General features: G+C 52.4%; 1 protein-coding gene across 8 annotated transcripts; it reads right to left on the bottom strand.

The window, feature by feature from the left end:
• Window positions 1-816: 816 nt before the first annotated feature.
• Window positions 817-22,597, bottom strand: Tyk2 (tyrosine kinase 2). 8 transcript variants are annotated; one of them, XM_076849018.2, is made up of 26 exons: window positions 22,498-22,597; window positions 22,060-22,258; window positions 21,486-21,622; window positions 20,688-20,900; window positions 17,303-17,426; window positions 17,060-17,207; window positions 16,594-16,757; window positions 13,433-13,799; window positions 12,773-12,976; window positions 12,539-12,696; window positions 9,549-9,657; window positions 9,273-9,462; window positions 9,090-9,193; window positions 8,809-8,985; window positions 8,632-8,719; window positions 7,463-7,590; window positions 6,342-6,477; window positions 6,107-6,261; window positions 5,404-5,554; window positions 4,873-4,970; window positions 4,439-4,631; window positions 3,967-4,085; window positions 3,429-3,601; window positions 2,961-3,078; window positions 1,869-1,979; window positions 817-1,785 (listed from the first exon to the last, which is right to left on the bottom strand). In XM_076849018.2, the coding sequence occupies exons 4-26, from the start codon at window positions 20,881-20,883 to the stop codon at window positions 1,651-1,653; spliced, it is 3,546 nt and encodes a 1,181-aa protein (XP_076705133.1). In that variant the 5' UTR covers window positions 20,884-20,900; window positions 21,486-21,622; window positions 22,060-22,258; window positions 22,498-22,597; the 3' UTR covers window positions 817-1,650. The 8 variants fall into 8 exon arrangements, with proteins under 8 accessions (XP_076705133.1, XP_076705104.1, XP_076705098.1 ...); XM_076848989.2 differs by having other exon boundaries at window positions 12,558-12,976; window positions 20,688-20,903; XM_076848983.2 differs by having other exon boundaries at window positions 12,558-12,976.
• Window positions 22,598-23,363: the final 766 nt, after the last annotated feature.

The following is a 23,363-nucleotide window of genomic DNA, read 5'->3' as shown; positions in this document are numbered from 1 at the left end:
CAGCCTCTGGAATAGCTGTGATATGGTCTGCACCAAAATGCCCAAATCAAAATTATTTATTTACCTTTAAATTAACCAAGGGCTAGGTAAGTAGCTCAGTGATAGAGTGTCCCTGGGTTCAACCCCCAGCACTACCAAAACAAACTACCAAACAACCCAAACTGCTTTGGAATAGTATGGAATTTTCAGTCAGGAGAGCATTGAGAGTGTGTGTGGTACAAGGGATTCAACCCAGGGCCTCGTGCATGCCAGGCAAGCATACTACTGAGCCATCCCCAGGCCAACACACAAGTCTTTAAAAGTCATTGATGGGGCTGGGGATGTGGCTCAAGCGGTAGCACGCTCGCCTGGCATGCATGCGGCCCGGGTTCGATCCTCAGCACCACATACAAACAAAGATGTTGTGTCCGCCGAAAACTAAAAATAAATAAATTAAATGGAAAAAAAATAAAATAAAATAAAAGTTAATGATGGAGCAGGGTGCAGTGGCACACGCCTGTAATCCCAGTGGCTGAGGCAGCTGAGGCAGCTGAGGCAGGAGGATCATGAGTTCAAAGCCAGCCTCAGCAACTTAGCGAGGCCCTAAACAACTCAGTGAGACCCTGTCTCTAAATAAAATACAAAAGGTGGGGGGCTCGGGGTGCGGCTCAATGGGTAAGTGCCCTGGATTCAATCACTGGTACTGGGGGAAAAAAAGAAGTTGTTCTGTATGGAGATGGAGAAGGAAAATACTTAACTGCCTTTCTCAAATGTGTCTGACTTCATAATCCACCTCAAATCAGGCCTGTTAAGCAGAAACACTTTGACAAACACCAGAACAATAATATCAAATGTTTATTAAGCATCATCTGCATGTCTCCCTGCTAGGCAGTTTACACACACCATTTCGTCAGCTCTTTACACTTCCATCCTATGAGGTACTGAGCACCACCATCCCCACAGCTGAGATATGAAGCCCAAAGAGGTGAATACATTTCCTTCCTGTGGCCGCACAGGAAGGAAAGAATGAAACTGGCTAGGTCATGTCTATGTGACAAGTGCCCCCCCCCCAGTATTTTGTACATTTAATAAGTGGCTACTTAGTGCCTTCTGTGTACCATGCACAGACTGAGCGGGTGGCTTAACTTTTTACTATTGGAGCTGGAGACATCCCAGGGCCCCCCTCATGGTAAGCATGCACCCTACCACTGAGCTCCACCCCAGCCAACCAGAATGGTTCAGACGAAGCAGAGGTTTAATAGATGAATCCTGCTACCTCTTCAGTCTCACTCTAGCTACATGCCCCCCAAAGTAGACCCCAGCAAACCCACTTTGCTGAAGATGGGGCCCCAAAGGCCACAGCCTGAAGCAAGGAAATATGAGTTTCATTACCAGCCAGTGAAGATGGTGGGTTTCAAGTTGGGAGTTAAGGGAAGGCAAAAGGATGGGATCCAAGGACATGATTAGCCCCTTGCCTATCCTGGGTCTTTTAGGGTCATGTTCAGGTTCATGGCCAAGGAAGTGAAGTCAGTTCACAGAGATGGAGTCTCCAGACAGGAGTAAGGCACAAGGGGTGTGTGAGGTCAGCTTCCTTCTCTTGGGGTGGGAGTAGGAAGCCCTCTCCATGGGTACTGCCTGGGCACATCCCCCAGGCAGAGCTGCCCTTGTGCCTCAGCACACGCTGAACACTGAAGGAGCCTGGCCTTGGTACTTCTCATGGACCATCTTGAGGATGGGTATGAGGTTCTGGAAGGTAGGGCGGAAGGAGGACTCTGCCTCCCAGCAGTTCTTCATGAGATGATAGATCTAGGGAAGGAGAAACGGGCTGTGGCTGCTGCTGGCTCTGTGGCTTGAAGGCAGGAGCAGAGGAAAAGGCAGGAGGCTCTCACCTCACAGGGACATCTGTCAGGTCGTGGTAGCCTCTCCCCTCGTTCCAGCAACTCAGTGAGCCTCAGCACAGTTATCTGTCCCTGGGTGAGGCCTATAAGCTCCAGGAATTTCTACGGTAGAATCAAGACAAGCTCTTTCCCAGAAGCCGGGAAGACTAGCCAAAAACTTGGCACTAGACTGTTAGAGTTCGAATCCCACCTTGACACTTCTAGGCTGTGACTTTGGACTTGCCACTAAACTTCTATGGGCCTCAGTTTGCTCATCCCTGAAAAGGGATGCTAACATCTTCCACTGGGGTTATTATAAAAGTTAGGTAATCTGATCTTCATGCTAAGCCTCCTTCAGGGGCTCACTGTTCTTAAGCCTTGCAACCTGTTGGTTCTACCTGTCATAAAGTTTTTATTATTTTTTGAGACTGGGTCTCAAAAAATATTGTATTGCCCAGGGTGGTCTCCAACTCTTGGACTCAAGTGATCCTCCTGCCTCAGCCTCTGGAGTAGCTGCAATATGGTATGCACCAAAATGCCCAAATCAAATTTATTTATTTAATTTTATGAAGGCATTCTGCCTTTGAGGATAATCTAACAATTTCCTGACTCTGCCCCTCAATTCAGACCTGACCAACCCGAGACCCTCATCTACACAGTAATTGGCTACAGGCGTACATGCGTCAACCTAGGCCAATCAGAGGAAGTCCTGGGAATTTTGCAGGAAAGAGGACCATTGGTCCCCTGGGCTGAGGTGGGTATCTGGAGGGCTGGGGGCACAGTTGCCAGAGAGGAGGGACAGCCAGCCTACGATGCTACCATAGAGTACAGAACCAAGAAGATGTGCCTCCTGATGACTCAGGCCCCATTCCCAGTGGCATTTGCAAATAGTGGGATAACCTGCTTCTATGTTGCCTGTGTCCATTTGAGCAGAGTTTTCATCATAGTCACAGCACCCTGCACTGCAAATGGCCCATTTTCCAGGTCAGGACAATGAGGCTCAGGTAGGTGAAGTACTTACAAGGGTGGGAGCTGGGCTGTGAATGCCTGCCTTTCTAACTCCCCTAGCCTACTCTAGGGTGAGGATGTGGGGCTGGCACTTACGGAAGGGGGACTCTGGCTGGAATCACAGTATGTCAACAGCTCATAGAGGGTGACCCCGAAGGACCAGACGTCAGACGCATAGTAGAACTTACACTCCTTCAGGCACTCTGGGGCATACCTGCAGAGAGGTGACACTCAGGTCTAGGGACTGGACTCAGGGCTTGGGAGTCAGACCAGGCTAGAACCCTCATGGGGGTGGGTACAATTGAAGGACCCCTTTGGCCCCAGTTGGGATCCCACTCTTAAGGGCTCAGCCTGAGAGGAGTGAAGATCTACTTGAACAAGCCAAGCTGACCTCACCCTCCAGGCAATGCTGAGCTCTAGCCCCACCTCCTCGCATCTCTAGGGCCCACCCAACCTCACTGGGACAAGGTCTTGCCCTCTCAGACCCAGTCTCCTCCACCCTGCCTGTTCCCAGTGACCCTTGCACCATCCTCCCACCCCCAGACTGTGTCTCCGCCTGGTCACCAGAACACGGGGCTGTCCCCATCCTCTCGCACGCGGTAGTACTCGTGGCCTTCAGGCACAGCTTTGGCTAGGCCAAAGTCTCCAATCTTGACCAGCCTGTCGTTGTCTAGTAGCACGTTGCGGGCAGCTAGATCTCGATGGATGTAGTGCTGCGCGTGCAGGTAGGCCATGCCCTGGGGGCGGGGTGGGGTGAGTCAGGATCAGTGGGGTGGAGATCAGCCTCCAATGGCAGGGCCTGAGGATAGGTGACCAGGATGGCTGGAGAAGTCAGATTAGGCTTAGGGGGACCCAGCCAAAGACAGCAGGGTGGCAGGTGGGGGTCAAGCAAAGGAGGAGCCAGGAAGCTGGTGAGGGACAAGAGCAGGTGGATTGGGGCGGAGCCAAGGGGGTGTGGCCTGGCGAACTGGACACAAAGAAGCTGGCGGAGGGAAGTCAGTTCAAGGATGAGGGAACCCAGCCCAGTGCGCAGGAGCGGGCTACCAGACAGGACAAATCAGCCGCAGGTTTGGGAAATGGGGTGGGGGTGGGGCCCTCCCACCTCACAGATCTGCTGAGCAAACAGCAGCAGCTGAGCCAGCCCAACATTGTGCCGGGGTAGGTAGTCTCGGAGGCTGCCCAGGGGCACGTACTCCATAACCAGCTGCACTGACTTCTCGCCTGTTGCAAAAAAGGATTCGTAGGGGAAGCAGGGGGACGGGCCAGGGGTACCTGCCCTTAGCCCTACACAGTCCCCTCCTAGGTGTGGAGGAAAACCAGGACCCGCACACTCTGGGCCCAGTCCTCAAACAAGATGGACCCATCCTGATTCCTAGCCCAGCGCAAGGGAAGGACCGGTGCTCTCATCCCTCTTGGTCTCTGCAGGTGGCAACCCCCAGCTGGAAAGGAGGCTGCCTGGCTGCACCCCATCCTGAGGTTGCAAGATTCTAACTGAACAAACCAGAGGTTCTGCCCCAATGGCCACAAGACTAAGCCCAGCCCTGCACATCTAAGCCTCACCCAGTCCGGCCCACCTTGGTCCTCGCAGCAGCCCTTGTACTTGACGATGTGCTCATGGTAGAGCGTGCGCAGGATATCGATCTCCCGCCTCCAGCCAGAACGGAGCTGGGGCCCGCAGTCCGCCTTGAGGGCTTTCACAGCCACCATCTCGCCTGTGCCATCGTTAGTCGGGTCGTAGCAGTACAGGCTGACCTTGCCAAAGTGACCCTGGCCGCAGTGCACAGAAGATAAATCCCACCCCTGTGTTTCTAAGTCACACCTCCTAGCAGATCTGTTCAGAAAGCCCGAGGCCCTACCTACTGTGTTGATGGGTCTCCTAGACCTACATCCGGGGATCTCGCTCAAAGCCGAGGGTGTTCCATCCGCAACACAAAACTATCCTTAGGCAGGACCTCCCTTAATTCCACCAGGTGGGCCCCGCCCCCAGCTCTCCAGGCTCTGCCCTCACCTCGCCAAGATCCCGGATCTTTTTCAAATATCGCTTGTGGAAAACCGTGGGGTCTGACACTGGTGAGTCTGGATTTACAGTGGAGACGTCCACTAGATCTGGAAGTCGTAACAGGTGAGGCTCAACCCCGGCCCTCTCCCCAGCAGGCGGGGGACACTGCTCCCCAGCATCCCCAGGAAGGAAACTTCCCCCTCAACAGCCGGAAGAGTCCACTTTCTGTACAAAGGGCACAGTCAGCTGTAGAGAGCCTGCCTAGCCCGGGTGGTCACGGGTTCCATTCCCAGCACCGCAAAACAAAGAGAAACCAAAAGCAAACACCTGGATATAGTGAGATTGGGCAGAAAATACCAGAGAGAAAAGAAACTGCAAGGGTCCAATTCGTCCAAAGAAGTTGAACTTCACCCCAAGCCTCTGACTTTTCACTCAGCGGCCCTGCCTCTGTACAGAGACCTTAAGGACACCATGTCTGCATCAGCAGGGACCCCAGCCCTCTCCTACCCACTGGGGTGCCAGCACTGAGGTGGGGCTCACCGTGGGGCTGCAGCTGAGTGAGGTCGCGCAGAATGGTGCGGAAGGAAGGTCGCAGGGCCTGCTCATAGGTCAGGCACTGGCTGGTGATGGTGGCCAGTTCTGGGCAGGAAGGCTCTGGCAGGCGGTGCTGCTTCTGGTAGAACCGCTCTTTCTGTGTGTGCGGGGACCCATGGGATTCAGCATGGCCCCAGTCCTGCCCCTCTCAAAAGAGGTGGAGCCCACTGGTGCCTGCTGTTGTCATTCCCATTTTGCAGAGCCGCGTCCAGCTGCCTCTGGGGAGCTGTTGCATCTCACCACCAGCACATCCTGCCGTGGCTGTCACCCCCCTCTGCTCTTCGCCCCTCATCTCTCAGACTGCAGCTCCCTGACGGTAGCACAGTCTCCAGGCCTTTGCCCAGGCCAGGCCCTCTGCCACCGCTGCAGTACCAGGTCTGGCTCATTGGCCTAATTCTGCACTTAGATCAAACCTCCCCTGGGAAGCCTTGCCTGACTCTTCAGATGCCCTTTGTCCCTTGAGCCTTGAGCACCAGCTCTGGGAGGACAAGAAGGAACAGCACCCACTCCCTCAGCCTGCGCTTCCCCATCTCTGTCTGTCACTGCCTAAAGCTGAAGCCTGCGCTTGCTGGGGACTACTGATTTCCACAAGGACTGTACAAAGCTGGGATGCGATTACCCCCTGGACCCAGGGATCCCCTGGTCATACCTCAGAGGGACCGCGGCCCTGCAGGGGGGCCTCCCCATCAAAGCAGATCTCCAGGAGGGTGGCACCAAAGCCCCACTTGTCAGCAGCAGTGCACAGACTGGTGGCCCCAGCAGGCAGGCACTCGGGCGCCGTCCAGGGGATGCGTTCCACCCTCTCTGCAGGCCATGCTCAAAGTCACCAAGTGCAGAGGAATAGGGAAGCCTGTCCCTGTGGCCAGCCCTGCTTGGGTACTCACCCTCCCTGGAGAGGGCACCCAGGCCCACACCGGGATCACTCAGCTTGATGAAGGGGCTGGTGCCCTCTGCCAGCCCTAGCCGTGCCAGAAGGATGTTCCGGCCACACACATTACCATGAACCAAGTTCTTGTCCTCCTGGGGTGGCAGACAAGGAGAGGAGGGGGATGGCCACCTGGCAGGTGCACAGACTTGATCCACAACCCCCATCCCAAGAGGCCCTCATGGGGACAGTCATGTGAAAAGGACGTCCTGGTCATTACTGGGATGCCAAGACAATACACTGTCATCGGGACCAGGCAGCACGGGGCTGAGTGGGTCCTTCTTGTTCTCCCAAACTTGGTGGCTAAGGCTTATGGCCAGGGATGAAAGGCCAGGGGCCCCTGCAGTTTCCCTAAATGCATGTCAGGTGTACTCCTGCCCCAGTGCCTTTGCTGTTCCCTGCCTGATGTCCTCTTGGCTCCCTCTCTCACTCCCAGGTGGCCTTAGTAAGGCCTTCCAACCTACCTACCTAAAGTTCCACCTTTCTCAGTGAGACTCTGTCTCAAAATAAATAAATAAGAAAGGGCTGGGGATGTGGCTCAGTGGTTAAGTGCCCCTAGGTTCAGTCTCCAGGACCTAAATAAGTAAAATAAGTGAGTAAATAAATACAGCCTTCGGGAGGGTGTAGGTGGTTCCAGGCAAACACTATTCCATTTTATAGAAGGGACTTGAACATCTGTGTAGTTGGTATTCTTGGGGGTCCTGGAACCAATCCCCCAGAGATACTTTTCCAGTGAAAATGCCTTGAGGGTAGGGGTTTGCCAGTTCTGTTCTGTTATCTGCAGGTCTAGGTCTGGGCCTGGCATGCAGAGGGTGCCCACTGAACAAGAAGGTGAAGGTGGAACTCTGGAAAGTGGGGTGATCATACAGGAAGGGTTGGGCAATGAAAGGCCAGAGACAGAAGACAGCATCTAAGGACAGTACCCAGGGGACCTGGGACACAGTGAGCACAGGACAGATGGACTCATGGACAGATCTCCCAGGTATGGCATGTTGTCCAAGTGATGTATCTTGGCCACCCACCCGAAGCCCAGCCATCCAGCCTCCCTCACTGACACAGGTGCCAGCCCAGCCCACATACCAGGTAGCTGAGGGCGCTGGCCAGCTGCTGAGCCACTGCCACCTTCCAGGTCATGGGTACATGGCCCTTCTCTCGCCGCAGCCACACGTCTAGGGGCCCGTTTTCTACGTACTCCGTCACCATGATATCTGAAAAGACCTAGCTGCTGCAGAGGCTGTCCCACCTCCTGTGGGCCTCCCACCTCCATGGGGCCAGGGGCCAACTTGGGGGCTGGGCCTCTGGCTGGGGATGGTGTGGGGACAGTCAGGTTTGGGAGTGAGTCTGGGGAGAGAAGAAATGCAAGATGGATGTGGGATAATGTGGCGCATTCCTGTAATCCCAGGGGCTCGAGAGGCTGAGGCAAGAGGATCACAAGTTCAAAGCCAGCCTCAGCAAAAACGAGGTGCTAAGAAACTCAGTGAGACCCTGTCTCTCAATAAAATACAGAATAGGGCTGGGGATGTGGATGTGGCTCAGTGGTTGAGTGCCCCTGAGTTCAATCCCCAGTATCCACCCTTCCAAAAAGATGGAGCATGGGGTGAGGCAGAGGGTGTGGAGCACAGAGAAACGTGGAGGAGGAGGTTAGGGCAGGACCAAGGTCAGGAAAGAAGAGCAATGGAGGCGGGCAAGGTGGGAGTAAGGCCAGTGCTGGGGACAGCAAGAGAGACAGACATACACTTGGGGTTATGGTCCTGGTGGGGCTGGGGTCATCCTGTACAAGTAGGGACATGCAGAGGAGGGACAGAGGTGGCCTTAGGTTTTAGACAAGGCTGGATATTCAGAGGTTGAGGTCTGGGAGGACCAAGGGACACAACAGGGCTGGAGTCTGCTGGGGGCCAGAGTACTGCTGGGTCAGAGGGGACCAGGCTGGGCTATAGAGGGGGCTGGGATGAGATGGAGACTGGGATGGGGTCAGCAGTCAGGGTTTAGGCTGAGGGCTGGGCCAAAGCCGTGGGAGGGGTATAGGTGAGGCCAAGGTGTAAAATGGGGTTGGATGCAAGTTGAGGTTGGCATGTGGTCAGGAGTGGGGCACAGTTTGATGGTCAAGATACAGCCTGGGGGACGGTAGGGACAGTGGAGAGCAGAGAAGAGGTCTATGCTGGGATTGTAGTCAGGGGTCAGGAACAACTGAGGTCGTGGGTACCAGTGGGGGCTCCAGTGGGCCACAGGGTTTAATGGGGTCCACTCACTCTCGGAGCCACGCACACAGACACCATGCATGAAGGCCAGATGTGCGTGGGAGACCTGGCTCATGAGGCTGGCCGTCTCGTAGAAGGCCTGTGGGAACCAGGCAGGTGGGGGGCTGTGAACCTCACCCCGCACCCTGTCCCCACCGCACAACACGCCACGCCACCCTGCACACTCACCAGGGCGATGTCATGGTGACTGGGGTCCAGTACTTTAAGCACCACTCGCAGCTGCTGCCCACAGCCCCCTCCAGGTTTGGGGGAGTCCCCGCCATCTGCTTTGCCCTCCTCAGGGCCCCCAACTCTCAGGAGGCCCTCATATACATTGGTCCTTGTGCCCTGGCCCAAGTGGGATAGCTGCAGGAAGTAGCATAGAATACCGCTGTGATGCCAGCTGCCTGCTGACCTCCCAGGGCCCCAGCTACCACATCCCCAGGGACCCTGTCCCTACCACACCCCACCTGGGTGATCTCATCCTGGTGGATGCGGTGGAAGCTCAGCTGGCTGAGGTTAAGTGGCCTGGAGCTGGCCCGAGACCCACGCATGATGATGAGGTTGGAGATTTCTGGGGGCAGATGCGAAGTGGCTGACACGGACTGGCATGGGGGAGAGAAGCTCTGCCCACCCCATGGCTCACCCTGTACCTCCGGGCTGGGGCAGGCAGCAGCGACGCAGAGAGAAGCAGTCATCCCCAGCCCGCAAGGAGCAGCCCTGCAGGGCTCCCCGCAGCTCCTGCACACTGGCAAAGGAGCGGCCCCAGCCCTCCAGCACGAAGGCCCCGTCCTGCTGCTCGATGGGAAACTTCCGGATGCACAAGCTCTGCACTCCAGGTGCCTGGGTGGGTGGAAAGGGCACTGAGCAGAGGTCCAGGTAGGGCTCAGGCCCCACCCCAGCCCAGGACCCCCCAGCTCCAGGCCCACCGGGTCAGGCTGGGCCACCGTGAGGATAAGGCGGTGCAGGTGGACGGTGCTCCAGTGGATAAGGTAGAGGCCCTCCTCTAGCTGGAGCTTGGCTTGTACAAAGGGCTCCCTAGGGGGGGTCAGAGGGGTGCCATTAGGCCACCTGGGGCCACTGATAGACCTACACCTGGCAAAGACAACATGAGACCTGCCCAGAGGAACACACACCAGCTAGGATAAAAGTCACATATACACACACTCACACACACACACACACACACACACACGGCTATTCATTTGAGACACAAGCATGAGAGCAGAGAACAGGCACACACTGGTACATAACGCTGGAGATAGACATTAACAAGATGGTTTACAGGCTGAGACACGAAACAGCCATCAAATGGAGGACAGGTGCACACCACCCACAGCCACCTGCATGGGGACACACGGATAGTCCAGCACACAGCGACCACCGATACATCTGGTTACATAGTGTGACAGGGCAACAAAGGGGCTGCTTTGGTTTGAATAAGGTTTGTCCCCTCCGAAAACCATGTGGGAGGCTAATCCCCTTGACACGTTAGCTTTTTGTCACTCTGAACAAATACTTGAGAAAATCAATTTAAAGGAGGAAAGGTTGATTCTGGCTACTGATTCCATAGTTAGCGGGCTCCAATGCTTCTAGGCCTGTGGTGAGGCGGATGCATCATGGAGGAGAAAAGCTGCTCACTTCACGGTGGCCGGGGGAGGGGGAGGTTGGGACAAGATATACCCTTGCAGGGCATGCCCCCAGGGACCAACTCTCCCACCCGTGCCTCCCTGCTACAGTTCCACCACCTCCCGAAAATCCAATGTCGAACCTGTGAGCAGGTAAGAACCTTCATGATCCAAACCCCACTCTCACTGCTGCACTGGGGACCAAGCCTTCAGCGCAGGTGCCCTTGAGGAACATTCCAGAGACAATTGTAACAGTGGGGCCTTAGGGACAGAGATTAGGAATGGATGAGCTCATGAGGGTATGCCATCATTTGGATCTTCTGTGTGCCCCCAAAGGCTCGGTCCCCAGTTTGGTACTGTTGGGGAGGAGGTAGAAACTTAAGAGGTAGAGGCTCATGGGCTCCAGGCCGTTGAAGCATGCCCTCAAAGGGGATTCTGAGGGGCTGGGATTGTGGCTTAGTGGTAGAGCACTCGCTTAGCACTGGCGGGACCCAGGTTCTATCCTCAGCGCCACATAAAAATAAAGGCATTGTGTTGTGTCCGTCTACACCTAAAAATATATATATATATATATATTTTTTTTTTTTTTTTTTTTTTTTTTTTTTAAACGGAAGATTCTGAGACCCCATTCTCTTCTTCCTCCTCCTCATGCTCTCTGGCTTCCTGGCCTTGAGATGAGCAGTACTGCTCCCATGTACTCCACCATGATGCGCTGCCTCTCCACAGGCCCAAAGCAACATGGCCAGCTGACCATAGTCAAAACCTCCAGAACTGGGAGTCAAATCTTTTTTCTTATAAGTTGATTGTCTCAGGTCTTTCATTATAGGTATTAGAAAGCTGACTAATATAGAGTAGGGCCCCATATTGAATCTTGGTGGCTTCTGAAGAGGAAGAAAACTTGGGTGTGGTGGTGCCTCTCTGTACTCTCAGCTATTTGGGAGGCTAAGGCAAGAAGATTACAAGTTTGAGACCAGCCTTACCAACTGAGTAAGACCCTGTCTCAAAATAAAAAAGGGCAGAAGTGTAGCTAAGTGGTGGAGCACGTGCCTAATGTGTGGGTCCCTGGGTTCAAACCCCAGTGTTGGAAGGAGAAAAGAAAAAGAAGAGAGGGGGAGACCAGAAGAGACACTCCTGTGCTGCCTATCTGTGGCCAGGTGATGCTCTGGGCTGTCCTAGGACTGCCAGCAAGGAGGCCACCACCGGATATGGGCCCTCAAACCTTGGACCAGACTATGAGCCACAATAAGTCTCTTTTCTTTAAAAGAACTCATGTTTTTTACAGAAACAAAAAATGGACTAATACGGGGCCTTGACATCACAGACAATAAAGACTAGAACAAATGGACACTACAAGGTGTCAGCCATGAAGGGCAAGAAGCCACACACAAAGTGGCTGACATAATGACCAGGTCCAGAGACACCCATACTGTGGCAGCACACACCTGTGATGACAGTCACAGGAAGCAAAATGGCCACTTACACTTCCCCTGGTAGAGGGACAAGCCTCTGAGAAGTCAGACCCTTTTCAGACACCCCCAGGTGCTAAGCCCCAGCATCACAGGTGGTACAAGGGACAGCCAGACACAGGGCCAATGACTAGAGAAGCCACAGTCACAAACCTCACAGCAGGCAGAGAACCACACCCACATCTCCACATCTGTCCTACGTGGGGACGGATACTTCATACTCTCAGCACCAGGTCACCAACAGAATCCTTTAGACAGGGACACACAAATCCCAGCAGAGATACACCTCACAGGTGGACACCCCCACACAGGTGGACACCCCCAACATGCCCCTGAATGACCACGGGTTGGTGCAACACACTGTCCCATGAAAACCACTCATTCTGTGCAATGCCAATGTCAACATGTGACACTAATCCCAAATGCTATCACCAGAGCAGTGACAGCTACACAATAAATATCCAGACATACAGGATAACAGTCCCAAATGCACCTCTATCACCCCAGGTACCCTCGCTGGCATGTAGCCCCTCACTGGGCACACACACAAGTGAATACAAGTAGTGCCTGACCTCACACACAGGTCTGGGTGCACACATAAGTGTGCCTGCCGTCCCATGCACACAGACACAAACACACGTGTTCGCTGAGATGTGCACACCTGTGCCACACAACCAACACATGTGTACGAACACGTGCACACTCTAGAGGACCGCAGGGGGCGCTCTCTCACACAGCGGGCACTTGCACATCATGCAGTTCCTGCAGAGCGGCTTTGCGGGGGGGGCACCCATCCTGGCCACCTTCCTTGCCCTGGCCACTCACAGCAGGGGCCCATGGATACCCTCCTGGATGCTCATCACTAGCCGCGGGGGAGCCACCTCCTGGCACAGGTAATGGCTGGAGTCTGCTGTCAGGCGGAAGTAGCCGTCCACCAGCGCCACGAAGGACAGGGCCGCGGCCCGGGAAGGCAGTCTCAGCTCCTGCAGGCCAGGGGCATGTCAGGCAGGTGACACAGGCCAGAGCTGCCCCCCGCCCGATTGCCACCCCAGGCCCCACCAGGCACTTGTTGTCTTGCTGGTAGATGGTGACACGGCACCCTTTTAGCACCAGGTGCGTGATGTCCTGGAAGTCACAGAAGTAGGTCCAAGGTGGCTCCCTCGGCCTGTCTGCTGGCTGGCCACCCGCCTCACGGGCCTTGGCTTTCTTCCCAAACAGGTGGGTTTGGGAATTCCTGCTGCTGTCGTTGACATCACTAGAACCCTGCAAATCCAACGAGTGGGGCACTAGACAAAGCGGGACACAGCCCACTTATCCCCTGCACTGTCCCTGGGGTCAGGAGATGGAGGACCAGTCACCTGTTCTGGAATCTCTCTTAGGAGTCCCTCTGCCACAGGCAGGATGGGGACCCATCCCCAAGAGACACACAGGATGAAGCCAGACCTCAAGGAGGACAGAGAGGAGAATCCTGCCCCATCCCCAACTGCCAGACAATGAAGGGTTCCCCAGGGGTGTAAGCCCCAGAAATCAGGTCCCCAGGGGACAGACAGACAGAGGATGCTCACCAAGAGATACACCCCAGGGGACAAGGAATACAGCCCGGAGGTAGGTGGGGATAGGGCTCACCACTGCTAACTCAGTAGCCCACCAGCAGAGGTGAGCAAAGACTACCCATCAGGCCTGCCTGAACCCACAGAGGGCAGGAGGTGTCCTGCTCACCTCCACCTGTACTGGCCGCCACTGGATGCCACCAGTGCCTGTCACCAGTACCTCGTGGGTGGGGGATCCCACGGCAGGCTCCAGGCTGTGGTCCGCGGAGGCCCGCCTGCTGTCCTGGATGTAGCAGGGCTCTCCCTCGGCCTGGGAAAGTAGCTCCAGGTGACACACAGGTATGCGTTCAGTGCCAAAGCGGGGGGCCAGATGCTCCAGGGTGGCTATGTATTTGACCATGACCATCTGCTGAGAGAGGTGGCCTGGCTGGAAGGCATGCAGGAACTTGCGGAAGACATTGCGCAGGCGCAGCCGTGTAAGGGCGTTGTGCTGCCGGATCTGCTGCCGGAAGGAGCGCGGGATGCAGTCCTTGAAGCTGTGGGGTTGACATGGAAGGGGCTGGTCAGGGACCTGGTTGGCAGGCTTGGCTGAATGACATAGGACAAGTGGCTTATGAACCTCAGCTGCCTCGGTGAAAGAATATGCACACTGGCAAGAATGTGGATAGAGAGACCTGACACAGGACCAACCCAGGGAAGTGGGGTGCTGTGGGGGTCCAGGGCCCAGACCTCCCAAAGACACACTGGAGCTGAAATCCCAGGTCTCAGGCAACTTCTGAAAGCTTGAAAGGGCTCTGTTTCCTTTAGAGCATCATCTTTGAAATGGGACCAAATGGTGCTCACCTCCAAGGCGGATGAGAGCACTCAGCAAACTGCTGCCTGCAAAGTGCTTGGACTATGGACCAGCACACAGTAAGGACAGAGTGTGGCTGTTGCCATCACAGGAGAACTCGCTATTATTTTAATCATTCATTTTATAACATCAATAAACAACCCAGCTCTGGGAGGTCTCTCTGCTGCTCACAGAGTCCTAACTCCTCACTCTCCCAATCCACCCCCTTCTGCCTGTTGCCTGCCTGCAACCGACCACCAGTATGGCTAGATCACAGGTTTCCGTGCCTTGGTCTCTATCTCCTGAGATATTCTCTCCCTCCCCCACTTCCAAGCTTCCCAGGGCTCACCAGTACCCTGAAAAGGGCGTGGCCAACCTCCACACTCACTCAGGCAATCACCTGCATCCAGTTTGCCTATAAAGGAGTCTTGGCGCCTTCTGCCTCTGAGCCTTTGTACACGCTGTTCCCTGTGCCTAGAACATACTGCCAACTCAACTGGATAAAGCAACTCAACTTTGGGGCTCAGCAGAGACGCTCCCTAACTGGGAAACACTCCCTGATGTCCAGGTTGGAAATGTTGTCACATTTCTAGTCCTTCAGAGTGACACCATAACAGGAACTAAAAAATATGTGCTTCAAGAACAGCTGGGGGCTGGGGATGTAGCTCAATGGTATAGCATGTACCTAGCATGTGTAAGGCCCTGGGTTCAACCCCCAGCACTGGGAAGCAAAAAAATTCCAAAACAAGCTGATCCTGAAAGACACAACTCTTGTGCTGCCTCCTCCAGACAGTGTGTCCTGATGATCTGAGCCCTTACTGCAATGCAGGGATCCCCCAAGGCTCTGTCAGTAAAGCTGGCTTCCAGCTCCCCAGAATCCAGCCTCCTTCATTCCCTTGAATTTTTACTATTATTATTATTATTATTTGTACTGGTAATTGAACCCAGGGGTGCTTAACCACTGAGCCACATCTCCAGTCTCCCCTGCTTTTTTTATTTTGAGACAGGGACTTGCTAATTTGCTGAGAATTCTGAACTTGAAATCCTCAGCCTTAACCTCCCCAGTCACTGGGATTATAGGTGTGCACCTCCATGCCCTGCCTTCCCTTGAATTTTTTTTTTTTTTTTTTTGAGAGAGAGAGAGAATTTTTTCAATATTTATTTTTCAGTTCTCGGCGGACACAACATGCTACCACTTGAGCCACATCCCCAGCCCTCTTCCCTTGAATTTTAATGAGTTCTTAATGCCAAGAGCTTTAAGGATCTGCCAAGTCCCCACCTCCCTGCTGGAACCTCCTCCCATAACCCCTGGCTCCTGCTGTTCCAGCCACACCTCCACTAACACATCAGGCATGAAATAGCCTCAGAGCCTTGGCACAGGCAGTTCCTCTGTATAGAATGGTTTCCTCCTAGACATGTGTATAGCTCCCTCCTTCACCTCCTTGACTACAAAACTTCACAATGAAGAATCCCCTAACTGGGGCTGGGATTGTAGCTCAGTTTGTAGAGTGTTTGCCTTGCATGTGTGAAGCACTGGGTTCAATCCTCAGCACCACATAAAAACAAATAAATAAAATAAAGGTATTGTGTCTATCTACAACTAAAAAAAATTAAAAAAAAAAAAAGAATCCCCTAACTTAACTAATTTAACAATATAAACTAAGTCCTCTGAGCTACTCTGGAAGCTGAGTAGAGGATGGCTTGAGCCTAGGAGTGCAGGGCCAGCCTGCGCCATATAGTGACACCCCGTTTCAGAAAATAAACAAAGGGCTGGGGATATAGCTCAGTGGTAGAGCAATTGCCTAGCACCTAGCACCACAAAAATAAATAAATAAATAAATAAATAAATAAATAAACAAATGAATACAGAAATAAAATGATAAACCTCTCACCCCGATATTTCATGTTCCATTTTCCTATTTATTTTATTTTTTATTTTTTGTAGTATTTTGTAGCATTGGAGATTAAACCCAGGACCTTACACATGCTAGGCAAGTGTCCAACCCCTGGGCTACACTCAATCCTGATTTATTTAATTTCTAGTACTAGAATTGGGACCCAAAGTCACTTTACCCTGAGTTACATTATCCAGCTCTTTTTATTTTTTATTTTGAGATAGGATTTTACCAAGTTACCCGGGCTGGCCTTGAATTGGCCATCCTCTTGCCTCAATCTCTCAAATCGCTGGGATCACAGGCGTGGACACCACATTGGGTTCCTGCTTAATTTCCCCCATTTCATTGATCGCCATCTAAAACACTGTACATTTCCCTTTTGTATCTTGTTCATTGCCTGCCTACTTCATGAGATGTGCGCTCCCAGAGGATGGGTGATTTTTGTCTGACGTGTTTGGAGTTGTGTCCACAACACCTAGTGCTAGCTAGTGCTAGCACAGGGCGTGCTCAGTAAGCATTTGCTGAATGAAGAAAGACATGGCAATATTCAAGGCCCACCCAGCCCCCAACGCTACTCAGTAGTCCCACTCCCTTCCCAGACACCTGATCTCCTTGGCCACCTCTTCCAGGGGGACGCCACGTTGGAGAGCGAGGTGGCAGAGGTGCAGAAAGGCCATGCCCAGGCTCTCATTCTTAAAGTGGTGGATCTCCTCCTCACTTGACAGCTCCCACAGTGATACCACATCATTCACAAACTCATGCTTGCCCTGGGAGTAGGAATCAGGCAGAAAGGGAAGTATGAGAATGATTTCATTCCCTAGTGACAGAAACCTAGTTCCTTGCTTCTGGGCATCCTGGGGAAGGAGAGACCACCATTTGCTAGAAAGGCAAATACACAGCTCACACACCTGCTCCTCCCAGTCTATCCCAGCACTTATTCTCATTCAGCCCAAACTCTGATGGCCTGAGTTGAAATGTATTAGTTATATCAAGTTGGAAAGAGAAGTGGGAGTTCCTTGACTCTCCCAAATGTGACACAAATGGTTCTGTCCTCCAGCCCTGCTCACACCTGTTCAAAGAGGTACTCAAATGAGGCTGGGTCCAAGAGTTGCACCCCCTGCTCTGTTGGTTCTGAGGAAGTCTCAGCCCCTGGGAGTCCACAGCGGTATACAGCTGGCTCCTGAGGATTCATGCCATGCCAGTTTCGGAAATAAAACCTGCAGGGAAGGGAGGGACACAGTTGCAGCTTAGCAGAGGCACTGAGCAGTTCCAGAACAAAAGGGGAAAAGGTTTTCAAGGGGCCTCCACCTACCTCATACGGAAATACAGTGTCAGACTTGTATCTCTGGAGACCTCTAGGATGTGGTTTGGGGGCAGCCAGACTTGGGCCTGGGCATCAAAGAGGGCAAAGAGATTGAAGCAGGGTGGAGTGATGCCTGGAACAGGGGAGTAAGGAGGTCAGGAGCCATGTTATTTGCTGCCATCAGCCCTGAGGACCTTCAGGCCTGCTATCTCCTTTCACATGCCTTCCCCGGGTCTCCTTCCTGGCCTCCAGCTGGCCTTATGTTATACATGTGGAGAGGACAAGGCAATTTGTTGACCCTGTTTCACAGGAGAACTATATTCCCTAGTCTCTTTTGCAGCTAGGATGAGACTATGGACTGGGTGCTGACAAGTGGGATGTAAACTGAAGGTATAGGTACCCTACTGAGTCTGGAAATAAACCCTCTTGCCATCTTCCTATCCCCTAAGAGGGCTGAAAGTTCCTTATACAGAGTGGCGAAGCTCTGAAGGGGAGTTGAGCCATTTGACCTGCATTTGATTTTAGAAAAACTTGATTACCTTAAGCCAAGAAGATTTGGGGGTTGCTTTCTACAGTGGCAAAACATATCTCAGACTAACACAATTCTAGAAATAGCTAGCAATGTGCTGGTAATTCCAGCCCAAAAGATATATCCAACCACCTTCTGCTGTCTTCCTCGGACATCAAAGGCCTCCTCAGATGTGCCTTATTCCAAATAGATCTCATCTATAGTCCCCAAACCCGCACCTCCCCTGCCTAGTTCTTCAAGCCAGAACTTGAAGAATTTCTTGAACACCTTCCATATCAAAGTAGTCACCAAGTCCTGCTCTTTCTACATTCTTTATCTTTTTGAGACCCATCTACTTCTGCTGTATTTTTGATCTTAAATGTTCCTCAGCTGGGGTTGTGGCTCAGTGATAGAGTGCTTGCCTAGCATGTGCGAGGCCCTGGATTTAAGCCTCAGCACCACATAAAAATAAATAAATAAAATAAAAGTATTTTTAAAAATAACAAAATAAAAAACAAAACGAAATGTTCCTCAAAGCCTTAGCCAGAGGGTAGCACTACTGGGAAATGGCAGAGCCTTTAAAAGGTGGGGTCTAATGATTGGTCTTTAGGTCATGGAGGCTGTCTTTTAAGGAGGACCATGGGATCCTTGAGCCTTTCTCTTTGTTTCTTGGTTGTAAGGTAAGGGGTTCTGTTCCACTACATGCTTCTGCCATGATATGCTGCCTTGCCACAGGCCCAAAGCAACAGGACCAACCAATCATGGACTGGGATGTCTGAAACTGGGAACCAAAATAAACCTATTCAAAATCGATGATCTCAGGCAACCTCTTTCAAATCCAAAGCCCAGGCCTTACATGGCTTAGAAGTTAGGTTTACAGTGAGATTGTTGTTTTGTTTGTTTGTTTGTTTTTAAATTTCTTTTATAGTTGTAGATGGACACAATGCCTTTTATTTGTTTATTTTTATGCGGTGCTGAGAATCGAACCCAGTGCCTCACGCATGCTAGGCAAGCGCTCTGCTGCTGAGCTACAGCCTCAGTCCATTTTTTTGTTTTTTTTTTCTTTAGTGCTTTTCTTTCTAGCTTAAACTTTCCAAGGCTCTCCAGTTTGCACTAAGAAAGACCAACACTTATGCAATGAGTAACCATGACCTGGTTTCTGCTTATGATTTGGTTTCAATTCTTACTTCTCTTTCCAGATTCTGAAAATTGATGTCTAGTCTCTTGCTTCCTCAAACAGATCAAGCCCTTTGGGCTTCTATGCATGTTGTTCCCTCTGCTGGGCAGGGGTCCCATCACCCATGCTGTAGTTTGGAGGGTCTAGCAGGGGAGCACATCCAGCTCCTTGCATACACTTGATGGAAGAACAGTCCTCCTCTGAAGGGGTAATGTCCTCTTCCACCTAGCTGCCACTTCAAGGGGGCACACATGGAGTAGTGAGGGAGGAAGGGGACACCTGCCTAGCTAGCCATGTCAGTCAAATCAACCCTGGAGTTCAATGAGGTGACAGATGTCACAACCAGAACACCCTTACATCCCATGCTATGGTCTGAAGGTGTCCCCCTAAAATTCATAAGTTGGAGCTAGTGTGGTAGCACATGCCTATAATCCCAATGACTTGAGAGGTTGAAATAGGAGGATGGCAAGTTCAAAGCCAGTCTCAGCAACTTAGCGAGACCCTGTCTCAAAATAAAATATAAAGGGGGCTGGGGATGTGGCTCGTGGATAAGTACCCTGGTTCAATCCCCAGTATAATAAATAAATAGGTAAATAGATAAATAACCCAGTTAAGTGCCCCTAGGTTCAATACCCAGTCCAAAAAGAAAAAAAAAAAAAAAGGAAAGAAAGTTCCTGTGTTGGAGCTTAATCTCCAGAGTCATTTATTAATGGCATTTAGAGGTGGGACCTTTGGGACGTAATTAGAATTAGATGAGGTCATGACAGGAGGGTCCTTGTGATGGCATTAGTGGCTTTATAAGAGAAAGAAAGGCCTGAGCTTGCCTGCTCACTTGTTCTCTCCCCTGCCACACTATGATGCACAGGAGGCCCTCCCAGGTACCAGCACCAAGCTCTTGGACTTCCCAGCCTCCAGAACCATGATTCAAATCAACATCCACTGGGTACTCTCCACATCATTCCATGGCTCTGATCCCTGCTTCCCTCAGGAGAAAGTGTCACCTTGAAACTTCTTCCCATGACATATAAGGCCTGTGAGGTACGGCCTGTGGATGGATCCCTTCTGGAGATCACCCCTGCCCAGGTCTCGGGTTCCTGCTGTTCATCTGCCCCAGCAGCTGACAGAGGGCATCTGTGAGCCCAAGCCTGGTCACAGCTCTCCTCTGTGCAGAATCCTCCATGGCTCCTACCACACTGCAAGTCAAATCCAGAATTCTTCCCATGGTCCACAAGAGGCTCCACCACTGTCTTGTAGCCTCCTTTCTCTTATCTCCCAGTTCCCCTTCATTTACTATACTCCAGCCACACTGGTCTCCTCGCTGTTCCAGGCAAGCTCTCACCTGAGGGCCTTTGTACTTGCCGTTCCCTCGGCCTGGAACCATCTTCCTCTAGATATTCCCATGGCTCCCTCCCTCATCTCCTTAAGTTTTTGTTAAGCATCCTCTCAGAGCAACTTTCTCACCACCAGTCACTTTTCTGCTTAATTTTTCTCATCATCTCTGCCCTCTGATACAGTCTTCTTTGTCTTTTTAAAAAATTATTTCCTGCCATCTTCCCTCCTAGAATATCAGCTACACAAGCGCATTGATTTTGTGATAGCATACAGTTGGTGCTCACTCAGTATTTGCTGAATGAAGCTGCAGATGGATGGATGAGCTTGGCTTTTCTCATCCCCCAACACTGGCCATCATGTCAGTGCCCTGGTCTTACCGACTTTGTGTGCGATGTGGATGCAGATTTCCTCGGCTGTCAGCAAGGACTTGCTAAAGGTGACCCAGGGCTCTCCACCACTAGGGCCAGCCCAGTGCAGAAGTACCTTCAGACCTCCCATGTCAGCCATGGGCTGAGCTCTGTCACTATGGGGCTTGCTGCCCTTTGCAGCAGCCCCTTTCTGACAGAGAGGCATGCTCCTCAAAGCTGACTCTGCTGGGAGAAGACAACACATTAGCTCCCAGGCCTCTCTCTGCAGGCCCCCTTAGCACCTCTACCTGCACCTACCCAGGCTGAGGCCCAAGGGGGAAGATTCTGGCTCCCTGGCTGTGAAACCTTAGGCACCCAATTCCCCTCCCTGAACCTTAGTTTCCACATTTTTTTGACAGGGTGGTATGCCTCTTCACCTACTACATCTGACACTAGTAACACTACCCCTCCTTTTTTAAGGGTGTCTTGTTATGTTGCCCAGACTAGTCTTAAAACTCCTGGGCTCAAGCAACCTCCTGCCTCAACCCCCAAGTAGTTGGGGCTATGAGTGCGTGCCACCACGGCTGGTTTGGACTTTCCCTTATTTTGACAAATTTGCACCAATATAAAAATCCACCCTGAGCTGGGGATGTACCTTAGTGGTAGAGAACTTGCTTACAATGTGCAAGGCCCTGAATTCAATCCCCAGTACTGAAAAACACACAAACACACACACACACACACACACACACCAAAAAAAAAAAAAAAAACTCACTCTAAACCAACTTCCCTGAGATAAACAGGCAGGCAGACTGTGATAAAACAAACCTGAGTGTGCATCCTAGGACTTCTTATGTCAACTCAGGCAATTCTCTTAGCCACTGCAGGCCTCAGTTTCCCCATCTGGAAAGTGGAGGTGCTGAGAATGTTGAGTGGAAAGATGATTGTGAGGCTTCAATGCGGTCCTGCACATTCAGCACAAACATGGACATTGGCATGAAAAAATGAATGAACATCACCCAAATGAGAATAAAAGTATTATTGGGGCTGAGGGTGCAGAGTTGTAGAGGGCTTGCTTAGCATGCCCCAGACCCTCTAGGTTCCATGCCCAGTACCACAAAATAAGTAAATCCATTACTATTGGTTTCGCCATCCCAGTAATTCCCATTCCCTGCATCTATCCCTGCAAGAGAGCCCAGTCCCTGCTGACTCCCCGGGGCATGGGGGCAGAGAAAGACACACACTTGTGTCCAGCTTGGTACCCCCGATTCCTGGCCCAGGTCTCCAGTTTCACCAGACTATCAGCGACTCTGGAGATGTTACTGATATAAGACAGCGTTGGAAAGAGAAGAATGTTCTAACCGCCAGATTCCTGGGCTCCCCTCCGAGCCAGCTTTCTCACCTGGAAAATGGGCATGTACCAATGTCTACCTCAAACAGATGTTGGGAAGAGTCAACGAAAGGAGGCAGGAAAAGTGCTTGGCACAGAGCCTGGCACACAGCAAACGCTTAATAAACGTTCGCGTTACCGTCTGGGATGACATCTTGAGAATGAGACTTTTGAGGTGGCCACTTCCTCCTTCCACTGGACCCAGGACCAGCTTTGAAGATAGAATCGGAGTGAGGTGTGTGCCCAGGAAGCAGCACCTCCGGACCCTCTACCACCTCCAAACCTCCCCTGTCAGGGGAGTATCTGCGCCATGCACCCGCTGGATATCTGGCCAGCCCGGAGGGAGTGGGGGCTCCCTCCCGCCCACATTCTGATAAGTGCATCCAGTCCTCAAGCCTTCTTCCAGATGACTTCCCGGGCGCGCCGCTTCGGTGTCCCGTCCAGACTCACCCTTTCCCAGGACTCAGTCTCGAACCCTAGACCCCGCTCCGCCACTGCGGGATACCCCCGCAAGTTGGCGGCCCGGACTCCACCTCCCGTTGGCACCCTGAAACACGCATGCCCGTGGGCCGTAGTTCCGCCCCGCCGGAAGATGCCGCTCCGATTGGTCCTTGGCCTAGCTTCGTGGGCCAGCGATTGGTTAGGTGAGCGCCCGGATGCACCACAGCGTCTGCGATTGGCTGGCATGGGCGTGGGCGTAGGCGTGGACACGCGGAAGAGAGTGGCCTACAGTGGCGGGCGGAAGAGCAGAGTTTGTACGCAAAACGATTGAAGAGTGGATTGATCAGACTGCTGAGGGTTCGAGTCCGGATTGTACGGTCGTGACTCCGGGGACAGCGGCTCATGGACTCTCCCCCATGACTTCTCTTATCTCTGCCTGGCCAACCCCACCTCTCTGGCTGAGTTCTCTCCTCAGGAAGAGGGAGAAAAACAAAAAACAACAGGCCTGTAACCTCAGTTATCTGGGTGGCTGAGGCAGGCGGATCGCAAATTTGAGGCCAGCCGGGCAACTTTTTTTTTTTTCCTTTTTAATATTTTTTTCTAGTCACAGGTGGACCCAATGTCTTTATTTTATATTTACGAGGTGCTGAGGATCGAACCCAATGCCCCATGCATGGGTAGGCGAGCGCTCTGCCTATGAGCCACAACGCCAGCTCCCAGCTGGGGCAATTTTGTGAGACCCTGTCTCAAAATTTTTAAAAAAGGCGCTGGCGCGGTGACTCACGCCCTTAATCCCATCCGTTTGGTAGTCTGAGGCAGGAGGATAGCGAGCTCAAAGCCAACCTCAGCGTTTAGCGAGGTCCTAAGCAACTCAG

Source organism: Callospermophilus lateralis, chromosome 1 (genome assembly GCF_048772815.1).
Source record: "Callospermophilus lateralis isolate mCalLat2 chromosome 1, mCalLat2.hap1, whole genome shotgun sequence".
Classification (NCBI taxonomy): domain Eukaryota; kingdom Metazoa; phylum Chordata; class Mammalia; order Rodentia; family Sciuridae; genus Callospermophilus; species Callospermophilus lateralis.
This window is presented reverse-complemented; position numbering and strand designations above follow the sequence as displayed.